This window comes from Pristis pectinata, chromosome 1, assembly GCF_009764475.1.
Source record: "Pristis pectinata isolate sPriPec2 chromosome 1, sPriPec2.1.pri, whole genome shotgun sequence".
Lineage (NCBI taxonomy): Eukaryota > Metazoa > Chordata > Chondrichthyes > Rhinopristiformes > Pristidae > Pristis > Pristis pectinata.
In genome coordinates, this window is record NC_067405.1 from 34,118,036 (window position 1) to 34,130,315 (window position 12,280).

General features: G+C 41.9%; 1 protein-coding gene across 2 annotated transcripts in view; it reads left to right on the plus strand.

Annotated features, from left to right (window-relative positions):
• lrp2a (low density lipoprotein receptor-related protein 2a) overlaps nt 1–12,280 on the plus strand; it is a 178,774-nt gene that overhangs the window by 46,691 nt on the left and 119,803 nt on the right. For both annotated transcript variants that reach the window (XM_052027503.1, XM_052027511.1), the window contains exons 26-27: nt 3,340–3,503; nt 9,432–9,575. In XM_052027503.1, coding sequence (XP_051883463.1) covers nt 3,340–3,503; nt 9,432–9,575 — 308 coding nt within the window. The remainder of the gene's footprint in view (nt 1–3,339; nt 3,504–9,431; nt 9,576–12,280) is intronic.

A 12,280-nucleotide genomic window follows, 5' to 3' on the forward strand; every position in this document is an offset into this window, starting at 1 on the left:
TCTTGACACAGTATGTAGATAGACCTACAAGAGGAGAGGCTGTGCTTGATTTGATATTGGGAAATGAACCTGGTCAGGTGTCAGATCTCTCAGTGGGTGAACATTTTGGTGATAGTGATCATAATTCTATCTCCTTTACGTTAGCACTGGAGAGGGATAGGAACAGACAGACTAGAAAGGTGTTTACTTGGAGTAAAGGGAATTATGAGGCTCTCAGGCAGGAAATTGGAAGATTAAATTGGGAACAGATGTTCTCTGGGAGAAGTATGGAAGATATGTGGCAAATATTCAGGGGGTATTTGTGTGGAGCTCTGCATAGACATGTTCCGATGAGACAGGGGAGTTATGATAGGATACAGGAACCGTGGTGTACGAAGGCTACAATAAATCTAGTCAAAAGGAAAAGAAAAGCATACAAAAGGTACGGAGAGCTAGGTAACGTTAGAGATCTGGAGGAGTACAAGGCTAAAAGGAAGGAACTTAAGAAAGAGATTAGGAGAGCCAGAAGGGGACATGAGAGGGCCTTGATGGGCAGGATTAAGGAAAACCCCAAGGCATTCTACAAGTATGTGAAGAGTAAGAGGATGAGATACAAAAGGATAGGACCTATCCAGTGCAGCAGTGGGAAAGTGTGTATGGATCCGGAAGAAATAGCGGAGGTACTTAATGAATACTTTACGTCAGTATTCACCACGGAAAAAGATCTGGGGGATTGTAGTGGGGACTTGCAGTGGCCTGAAAAGCTTGAGCATGTAGATATTAGAAAAGAGGTGGTGCTGAAACTTTTGGAAAGCATCAAGTTAGATAAGTCACCGGGACCGGATGAGATGTACCCCATGTTGCTGTGGGAGGCTAGGGAGGAGATTGCGGAGCGTCTGACGATGATCTTTGCGTCATCAATGGAGACGGGAGAGGTTCCGGAAGATTGGAGGGTTGCGGATGTTGTTCCCTTATTCAAGAAGGGGAGTAGGGATAGCCCAGGAAATTATAGACCGGTGAGTCTTACCTCAGTGGTTGGTAAGCTGATGGAGAAGATCCTGAGAGGCAGGATTTATGAACATTTGGAGAGGTATAATATGATTAAGAATAGTCAGCATGGCTTTGTCAAGGGCAGGTCCTGTCTTACAAGCCTGATTGAATTTTTTGAGGATGTGACTAAGCACGTTGATGAAGGGAGAGCAGTAGATGTAGTGTATATGGATTTCAGCAAAGCATTTGATAAGGTACCCCATGCGAGGCTTATGGAGAAGGTGAGGAGACATGGGATCCAAGGGGACATTGCAGTGTGGATCCAGAACTAGCTGGCCCACAGAAGGCAAAGACTGGTTGTTGAAGGGTCATATTCTGCGTGGAGGTCGGTGACCGGTGGTGTACCTCAGGGATCTGTACTGGGACCCTTACTCTTTGTGATTTTTATAAACGACCTGGATGAGGAAGTGGAGGGATGGGTTAGTAAGTTTGCGGATGACACAAAGGTTGGGGGTGTTATGGATAGTTTGGAGGGCTGTCAGAGGTTACAGAGGGACATAGGTAGGATGCAGAGTTCGGCTGAGAAGTGGCAGATGCAGTTCAACCCAGATAAGTGTGAAGTGGTTCATTTTGGTAGGTAAAATATGTTGGTGGAATATGGTATTAGTGGTAGGACTCTTGGCAGTGTGGAGGATCAGAGGGATCTTGGGGTCCGAGTCCATAGGACGCTCAAAGCGGCTGTGCAGGTTGACTCTGTGGTTAAGAAGGCATATGGTGTATTGTCCTTAATCAATCGGGGAACTGAATTTAGGATCCGAGAGGTATTGTTGCAGCTATATAGGTCCCTGGTCAGACCCCACTTGGAGTATTGTGCTCAGTTCTGGTCGCCTCACTACAGGTAAGATGTGGAAGCCATAGAGAGGGTGCAGAGGAGATTTACAAGGATGCTGCCTGGAATGCGGACATGCCTTATGAAAGCAGGTTGAGGGAACTCGGCCTTTTCTCCTTGGAGAGACAGAGGATGAGGGGGGACCTGATAGAGGTGTATAAGATGATGAGGGTATTGATAGGCTTTTCCCCAGGGCTGAATTGGTGGCCACAAGAGGACATAGGTTTAAGGTGCTGGGGAGTAGATATAGAGGAGATGTCAGGGGTAAGTTTTTTACTCAGAGAGTGGTGAGTGCGTGGAATGGTCTGCCGGAAGCAGTGGTGGAGGCAGGTACAATAGGGTCTTTCAAGAGACTGTTAGATAGGTACATGGAGCTGAGTAAAATAGAGGGCTATGGGTAAGCCTAGTAATTTCTAGAGTAGGGATATGTTCGGCACAGCTTTGTGGGCCGAAGGGCCTGAATTGTGCTGTAGTTTTTCTATGTTTCTCTGTTTCTCTATGGCCTTCCCTTACGATGAGTTTTTGCAAAAAATATAAAACATATGCTTTATTTCTTAAATTATCTGCAATTTCATTGTTTTTCCAGTAATACAATTGGAGAGCACTGGACAGCCAGTAATTACTAAAACAACACATGAAATCATAAGATATATTTCACATGCTATGTCTATCATCTGATATTCAATTAAAACTCAGGGTGGTGAACTTCTCGTAAAGGCAGAGGCATCATTTAATATAGATACTAAACCATGGTTATGTGCTCTTTGATTGATATATGTGGCCACTTATCTGGTTGTGGATCTCAGACAGAATTTTTGAGTGCACTGTCAGAAATTTCTAAAACCTCATGATCTTTCTTATTTCCAGTGATGCAGCTGCACTGCCACTTGGACATGGAAAAGATAGGAGTTTTTCATAATTTATGAAATGCGGGGTTCAAGTTATTCTGTAGAAGTAGTGCAACTGGATAGTGTTATTTTTTTTTGAAATATATTTCAAAATGAAGTGTGAAAGAGGGTCAGCTCAGATCTGAACTGACCCTCCTTCACACTTCATTTTGAAATACATTTATGGTGATTGACAATTCAATGTTTTTGTCCCAAGCACCTTTTTTAACCTAATTAATTAATGTAAATTCAGTTGATAACTTCTGTCCAACTGTGAGCAAAACTTTATCTTTTTCTAACACTGTATTGTGACCAATAAACAATTTGAAGTTAGAATTTAAAAAAAAAGAAAGCCTGATGGCTGGTTCTAATTTGCTTTCACTCACATTGATTGCAACAGGAGAACATTTCTACTGCAACATTAGTTCAGTCATGCTTTTATTGAATGCTGGTGCAGTTTGGATGCTGAGATAGCCTACCTCTGCTTCTACTTGTTGAGTTTTGTTCTTATCAGCTTTGGTTGAAGCTCAGGTTTTGTTAAGGTTTTGAAATATACTCAAAATATTTAAAATTATTTTCTTTCATCATTCCCAGATGAACAACCTTTCCTGATTGTAGTGAGAAGCAACATCATCTTTGGCATTTCCCTTAACCCTGACGACAAAACCAGTGATGCCATGGTTCCTATAGCAGGAGTCCAGAATGGTTTTGATGTTGACTTTGATGAAGAAAATATGATGTATTGGGTAGAGCATCCAGTAAGTACAAGTACAACTGTTGAGTTAGTATTTCAGACTTAATTAGAAATAAACTTAAAACTAGAAAGTAATGACAAATGGGTAACATTTAACATGCTCTTTGCACTACCAGCGTACATTTGTTACATACATGTCATGCTTTTTCCCCTCCTGAATGAGCTAAGACAAAATCAACTATAATTAACTGAAGATGCTTCAGTAAAATTGCCATTATGACTTATTTTAATTTGCCTTCCTTTAATTGAGAGGAAATTTAGATAAATAGTGCTGGGGTATCAATACAAATATGAAAAACATTAGGATACACAAGTCCCTGGGGCCGGATGGGATATACTACAGGAAGTGAAGGAAGAGATTGCTAGGGCATTGATGATATTTGCAACCTCCCTGGCCACAGGAGTGGTACCAGAGGATTGGGGGATGGCAGGTGTTGTTCATGTGTTCAAGAAAGGTAATAGAGGTATTCCTGAGAATTATAGACCAGTGAGTCTTAGATCAGTGGTGGGCAAGCTATTGGAGAGGATTCTTAGGGGCAGGACTTACGAGCATTTGGAGAAGCATAGTCTTATTAGGGATAGTCAGCATGGCTTTGTGAGGGGCAGGTCGTGCCTCACAAGCCTAATTGAGTTTTTTGAGGAGATGACAAAACAAATTGAAGGTACAGCAGTGGATGTGATGTATATGGACTTTAGTAAGGCATTTGAGAAGGTTCCCCATGGTAGGATCATCCAGAAAGTCATGAGGCATGGGATCCATGGAGACTTGGCTGTGTGGATTTGGAATTGGCTTGCCCACAGAAGGTAGAGGCTGGTAGTAGATGGAGAATATTCTTTGTATTTTTATAAATGACTTGAATGAAGAAGTGGAGGGATGTGTTAGTAAGTTGGCAGATGACACGAAGGTTGGAAGTGTTGTGGATAGTGTAGAAGGTTGCCGTAGGTTACAACAGGATATTGACAGGATGCAGAGTTGGGTGGAGAAGTGGCAGATGGAGTTCAATCTGGAGAAGTGGCAGATGTAGTTCAATCCGGAAAAGTGTGAAGTGATACACTTTGGAAGAATGAACTTGAAGGCAGAGTACAAGATTAATAGCAGAATTCTTAGCAGTGTGGAGGAACAGAGGGATCTTGGAGTCCAAGTCTATAGATCCCTCAAAATTGCCACGCAAGTTGATAGGGTGGTTAAGAAGGTGTATGGTGTGCCGGCCTTTATTGGTCGGGGGATTGAGTTCAAGAGCTGCAAGGTAATGATTTACGAGGATGATTCCAGGAATGAAAGGGCTTACATATGAGGAGCGTTTGTCGGCTCTTGGACTGCACTCACTGGAGTACAGAAGAATGAGAGGGGACCTCATAGCGACATTTAAAATATTAATAGGAAAGGACAGAGTAAATGTGGCTAGGCTGTTTCCCTTGGTGGGTGAGTCCAGGACCAGAGGGCACAATCTTAGAATTAGAGGGTACAGTTTCAAAACAGAGATGAGGAAAAATTTCTTTAGCCAGAGGGTGGTGAATTTGTGGAACTCCTTGCCACGTACAGCAGTGGAGGCCAGATCAGTGGGGGCATTCAAGGAGGAGATAGATAGATATCTAAATAGTCAGGATATCAAGGGATATGGGGATAAGGCCGGAAATTGGGATTAGAATAGTTTTTTTCTTCTTCTTCCCCCATTCCCCATTTCTCATTTCTTTTTCCCTTTCCTTGGAGCAGACTCGATGGGCCGAATGGCCTGCTTCTGCTCCCTTGTCTTGTGATCTTGTGAGCTCTATAAAATTCTGGTTAGACTACATTTTGAGGATTGTGTTCAGTTTTGATTACCTCATAATCGGAAGGATGTGGAAGCTTTAGGGAGGGTTCCGAGGAGGTTTACCAGGATGCTGCCTGGATTAGAGAACATGTCTTATGAGCGAGCTAGGGCTTTTCTCTTTGGAATGATGCAGGATGAGAGGCAACATGATAGAGGTGTATAAGATTATGAGAGGCAAAGATAGAGTGGTCAGCCAGCACCTTTTCCCCAGGACAGCAATGGCCATTACCAGAGGACATCAGTTTAAGGTCAGAGGAGGGAAGTTTAGGGGAGATGTCAGAGGTAGGTTTTTTACACAGAGAGTGGTGGGTGCCTGGAACTCACTGCCGGGAATGGTGATAGAGGCTGATATAATAGGGAAATTTACATGACTCTTAGATAGGCACATGGATATAAGAAAAATGGAGGGTTATGTGCTGGTAAGAGCGAAGGGTTAGACTGATCAAGGAGTAGGTGTTTATATAGGTCGGTGTATACCAGGCACGGTAGTGTAGCGGTTAGCATAACACTATTACAGCGCCAGCGACCCGGGTTCAATTCCCGCTGCTGTCTGTTAGGAGTTTGTACGTTCTCCCCGTGACTATGTGGGTTTCCTCCAGGTGCTCCGGTTTCCTCCCACATTCCAAAGACGTACAGGTTAGGAAGTTGTGGGCATGTTATGTTGGCACCGAAAGCGTGGCGACACTTGCGTGCTGCCCCCAGAACTACGCAAAAAGATGCATTTCACTGTGTGTTTCGATGTACCTGTGACTAATAAAGATACTGTAGCTACTGTACATAATGGGCCCGTACTGTGCTGTACTGTTCTATGTATAAATACCATCAATTTTTAAATTGCATATACATAGAATCTGAAATATGAGGAAAAAAATCTAAGAAGAATAGTGAGAACATTTTTAAAACTGAAATTTAAGACAGGCTTATTATGTCTAAAAGCAGGAAGCCTTTTGTGCAAATTACATATAAATACCATTTTAATGCAATAGCTCCCATTTCAAATGGAAATCCTGCCCATCAGAAAATTGCACCAAGCATTTCTGGCTGCTTTTCACTTTCACAAAGCTCGCCTTTTTCCTGTGTCATTGCCATGTCTGCTGACATCATCAATGTGCATCCTTTCCTTACTAGCAGATATTGGAGCAATAATATTCAATACTCTGTAAAACTCCAGGAGCAATTCCCACAGCAAATCAGTAAGAAGACAAAAAATGAATGGGTCCTAACTGGATCACAGATGTGTTGTTCTCTGTATGTGCTTGCCTCAGTTTTCAATGTTGCACATACTGGTTACACAATGTTTAGGTCTAACAATGCTTATTGCAAATTTTCTAAATAGTACACAGCTCTGACCTGCTGCAGTCTCTGCCTGTATAATGAACCGGTGCTTCACAATGGTATGGGGCTACTCAGGGCAAGGTACTCAAACTGTGAGAATGATAGTGGTGAAAAAAGGTGTGGCCAGGAAGGGAGGCTCAAGTCTTTCCCTTCAATATTTTCCATTACCTCCACAGCAACCGTTTATGCCTTTGTTCTGTGGCTGCCAAGAAGATACTAGCTCATTCCCATATCTTCCAAAGTGTAAAGCCACAGCAGCCGCAATTCCTGCAGGTAGCTGCCATTAGGAGCTACAGTATATAGATCATGCTTTAACAAAGTAATCAGAGAGAAAACCATCCTAATGATTTTTAAAGGTAAATTTTCATAATTTTGTAACTTCTCAGGTGTCCCTTGATTGCATGTTAATTCTAAATGCCACACCCATTTAGTGCAATAAATAAGGATAAGATTCAATGTCTAGGAAATAGTGTGGCGATTATGTCATACCTACAGAAAGTTCCAAGTAGTATTTTCACTACTTAATTTATTCAGTTGTTTTCAGGGACATGATTCATTTGGCATATAATTAAAAAATGTGAAGCAATGCACTAAGATCTACTGTGTAAATGAACAATGCCCTGTTGGTGTATTTGTTAATAGCTGCTTTGATAACATTACTATTTTACAGTGGAATTGGGAACTAGACATTCATCTGGGTATTTGAGCTGTAAATGTGGTCAAGCAGTCCTAAAATTTGCTGCTGTTTGGCATAATTTTCTTGGTGTACTTTTGTCTGTACCAGTTATTGTAAATTAGTCTTGACTTAGTATTTTTTCTTTCATGGCTGTGGTCATGGTCAATTATTGGATTTACTTACAGGACCTTGAATATAACCTATTTTGCCTATTGTATGTTTGTTCTTTTCTCCACACCTTTTCTGTTCAGTCTCCTCTATCTTGAATTTTTTTTACAATTATTTTCTGTAGTTTATGCTGTTATTTTTATCCCCTTGTCTCTGCCATAATGCAGGAAAACCATATTGATAAATATTCAGGTGAATAGGTGATTTGTTCTGGAGATTTTTTTTATATATGGGGATACATACAAATGCAACTATTGTACTGCAGTGATATATCCTCAACTCCTCAATAGGTGCAGCATGTATTCATATAATGCCCTTAATGTATCACAGAAAATGCCTTGAGAATTATAAAATAAAATCTTTAAACTTTTTCTGTTATAGTTACTAAGTCATGCTGGAAGTAAACAGGCCCTGCAGTCCACTGAGTCTGCACAAACCATCAAGACCAAATTATGCTAATTCTGTTTTACTGTCCCCACATTCCCATCAATTCTGCCCCCCCCAGATTCCCAATTCTACCATTCATCTACACACTAGGGGTAATTTACAGTGCTAATTAACCCAACAACCCGTAAATCTTTGGGAAGTTGGAGGAAACTCACATGGTCTCAGGGAGACCATGCAACTCCAGGCAGACAACATTCAAGACACAAGAGACTGCAAATGCTAGAAATCTGGAGCAACACACAAAGCACTGGAGGGACTCAGTGGGTCAGGTAGCATCTTTGGAGGGAAATGGACAGTCGACATTTTGGGTCGAGACCCTTCATCTGGACCATAAGGAAAGAGGGGAGATAGCTAGTATAAAAAGGTGAAGGGAAGGGGTGGAGCAAATGCTGGCAGGTGATAGGCGAATCCAGGTTGGAGGGTGATAGGCTGATGAGGGAGGGAGGGAGGAGAGTGGGAATGATGTCAGAAGCTGGGAGGTGAGAGGTGGGTGTGACAAAGGGCTGAAGATGATGGAATCAGATAGGAGAGCACAGTAGAGCATGGAATAAAGGGAGGGAGGTAGGGAGGGGAACCAGTGGGAAGAGTGTGTGGTTCATTCTCAGGAGTTCCTCCGGTGCTTTGTGTGTGACAACATTGAGGGTCAGGATTGAACCCGGGTTGCTGGAGCCATGAGGCAGCAGCTCCACCAGATGCACCACTGTGACACCTTGCGCTCTTCTGCGGAAGTTGTCACCTTCCAGTTAGATCCTGTTTGGGTGCCACTCTGAAGAAATCTAATTATGCTTATGCCATCTTCTTTGAACACAAATCCTGAAAAAAAATTACCGGGGCACCTGGAAGAGATATAACAACTAAAGACATGCGTTGTTTGGAAGAGCTTAATTATCTTGCAGTTATGCTCAGCCTCCCTTTACTATGTTGTGTGAATCAGATTCAGCAAAGTCAAGCCTTAATAGAAAGATTTAGTAATCCTAAGGAGTAATACTTGATGTATTCGTGAAGAACTGATAGTCCTGTATCTTTACATTTTTGGACTGTGATTTCCCAACTTTGCACAATGTTTAATCTATTTGGTATTTTTGTTAGACAGAAATACTGCTTCTGGAATGAAAATAGGAGTGTTCTTTCTTCTGCATTACTTTGGATTAGAATGATCTTTTTGTGGCAACAACATGTAATGCAAATGAATGGTAAAACTATCCACCTGTAGACAGTCCCCAACTATTCCCAGTGAGAAAGATTAAATTGTTGGAGAGTCAAACATGTCAGCTGTGAAGTGTATGAGAAAAGGAGTTTGCTGATACTGGCTTATGCTTTGGAGCCAGTGAACTGTTCCTAAGTAGTTAGGAGGATTTAGGGATTTCCTCTTTGCAAGTGTGCCTGATATCACACAATTTAAAAAAGGATTTATGTACGTATGTGGAAGAAACAATAATTATTTTCCCCCATGAGATTGTGAGGGTTTTCCTTACAGTGATTTATGTGTCTGTAGGGGGAAATTCACCGTGTGAAGTCAGATGGAACCAATAGGACGGTGTTTGCTCCAGCTTCCATTATTGGTTCTCCTAAGGGTTTGGCTTTCGATTGGATCTCAATGAACCTTTACTATACCAACTTTGATCAACATTCCATTGAGGTTAGTATATTTAAGTGGGTTTCAATTCAACCATCTATCACAAAGACGAATAAAATTAACATTTAACATTTGTAAAGCATTAAAGTATTTTTTATAAAAAAGGAATAATTGTAAATGCATAAATTATGACATTTAAATTTCAAGAAGTTCATTATAAAAATTAATGAAATATAACTTAATCTGCCTATCTATTGCGATGAAAGTTGGATTATTATATTATTTGAATAGATAAAATTTTATACTAATTATTGAGTCTGAAGCACCTTTTTGGACTCTTGCTGGAATTGTGACTTAACATTTGTTTAAAAATTGACTTTTTCACAAATGTGACATTGATAATTTTTAAACCGATTGTCCTTATTTTAACTTTTAGCAGTATATGTGAAAGAAGACCAGCTAAGATGCTGTTAATTTGAATAATTTGCAGAAGCATCAAACATGACTTTTGGCCTTTTGCCAGTAGAACTCCAAGTGAGGGATTCAGAAAGCCTAACTAGCAATCAAGTATATGAAAAAGTTTGCTCAGTGTGATAGAGAAGAATAAGCCTGACCCATATTGCTAAACAAAATTCTTAACAGCTGACTAAACCACGGCATTTGACTCAACAAGTCCATCTTTGTTTTTGTATAGTGCAAAAAGTTTGCATGTTAACAAGTAGCCTTGCTCTTCCACATCCCGTTTCATTTAACCAGGGCAATTAATCTACTGACCTCCTAATAATTCCTTGACCTTGACTATAGCCTTTGAGAGGGATAGGAGCAGATGATATGGGAAAGTATTTAATTGGGGGAGAATTATGACGCTATTAGGCAGGAACTTGGGAGTGTAAATTGGAAACAGATGTTCTTGGGGAAGTGCACAGCGGAAATGTGGAGGTTGTTTAGGGAGTACTTGCATGGGCTTCTGCATAGGTTTATCCCACTGAGGCAGGGTAAGGATGGTAGAGTGAAGGAACCATGGTTGACAGGAGATGTAGAATATCTTGTCAAGAGGAAGAAAGAAGCTTACCTGAGGTTTAGAATGCATGGATCAGACAAGGCCCTGGAGAGTTACCAGGTAGCCAGGAGGGAGCTTAAGGATGGAAGGGGGCATGAGAAAGCCTGAAAGCCTTGGCAAGTAGGATTAAGGAAAACCCCAAGGCATTCTACATGTATGTGAAGAATAGGAGGATAACTAGAGTGAGGGTAGGACCAATCAGGGATAAAAGAGGAAACATGTGCCTGGAGTCGGAAGAGGTACGGGAGGTCCTTAATGAATACTTTGCTTCAGTATTCACCAGTGAGAGAGACCTTGACGTTTGTGAGGATGGTGTACAACAGGCTGATACACTAGGGCATGTCGACATGAGGACAGAGGATGTACTGGAACTTTTGAAAATCATTAGGACAGATAAGTCACCGGGGCCAGATGGGATCTTTCCAAGGTTGTTACGGGAAGCGAGGGAACAGATTGCTGCGCCTTTGGCGTTGATCTTTGCATCCTCACTGGGCGCAGGAGTAGTTCCAGATGATTGGAGGGTGGCAAATGTTATTCCTTTGTTCAAGAAAGGGAGTAGGGATAACCCTGGGAATTACAGACCAGTGAGTCTTACTTCACTGGTGGGCAAATAACTGGAGAAGATTCTTAGAGACAGGATTTATGGGCATTTGGAGAAGCATAGGCTGATTAGGGACAGTCAGCATGGCTTGGTGAGGGGCAGGCTGTGCCTCACGAGCCTGATTGAATTCTTTGAGGATGTGACAAAGCACATTGATGAAGGTAGAGCAGTAGATGTGGTGTACATGGATTTAAGTAAGGCATTTGATAAGGTTCCTCATGGAAAGCTCATTCAGAAAGTCAGGAGGCATGGGATCCAGGGAAACTTGGCTGTGTGGATTCAGAATTGGCTCGCCCATTGAAGACAGAGGGTGGTGGTAGATGGAGCGTATTCTGCCTGGAGTTCGGTGACCAGTGGTGTTCCATAGGAATCTGTTCTGGGACCCCTGCTCTTTATGATTTTTATAAATGACTTGGATGAGGATGTGGAGGGATAGGTTAGTAAGTTTGCTGATGACATGAAGGTTGGTGGTGTTGTGGATAGTGTATTGATAGGATGCAGACCTGGGCTGAGAAGTGGCAGATGGAGTTCAACTGGAAAAGTATGAAGTGATACACTTTGAAAGATCGAATTTGAAGGCAGAATACAAGGTTAATGGCAGGACTCTTAGCAGTGTGGAGGAACAGAGGGATCTTGGGGTCCACGTCCATAGATCCCTCAAGGTTGCCATGCAGGTCGATAAGGTTGTTAAGAAGGCGTATGGTATGTTGGCCTTCATTAGTCGGGGTGTTGAGTTCAAGGGCCGCAAGGTAATGTTGCAGCTCTATAGAACTCTGGTCAGACTACACTTGGAGTATTGTGTTCAGTTCTGGTTACCTCATTATAGGAAGGATGTGGCAGCTTTAGAGAGGGTGCAGAGGAGATTTACCAGGATGCTGCCTGGATTGGAGAGCATGTCTTATGAGGATAGGTTGAGTGAGCTAGGGCTTTTCTCTTTGGAGAGAAGGAAGATGAGAGGTGACTTGATAGAGGTGTACAAGATGATAAGAGACATAGATTGAGTGGACAGTCAGAGACTTTTTCCCAGGGCGAAAATGGCTAACATGAGGGGACATAATTCTAAGGTGTTTGGAGGAAGGTATAGGGGGATGTCAGAGGTAGGTTTTT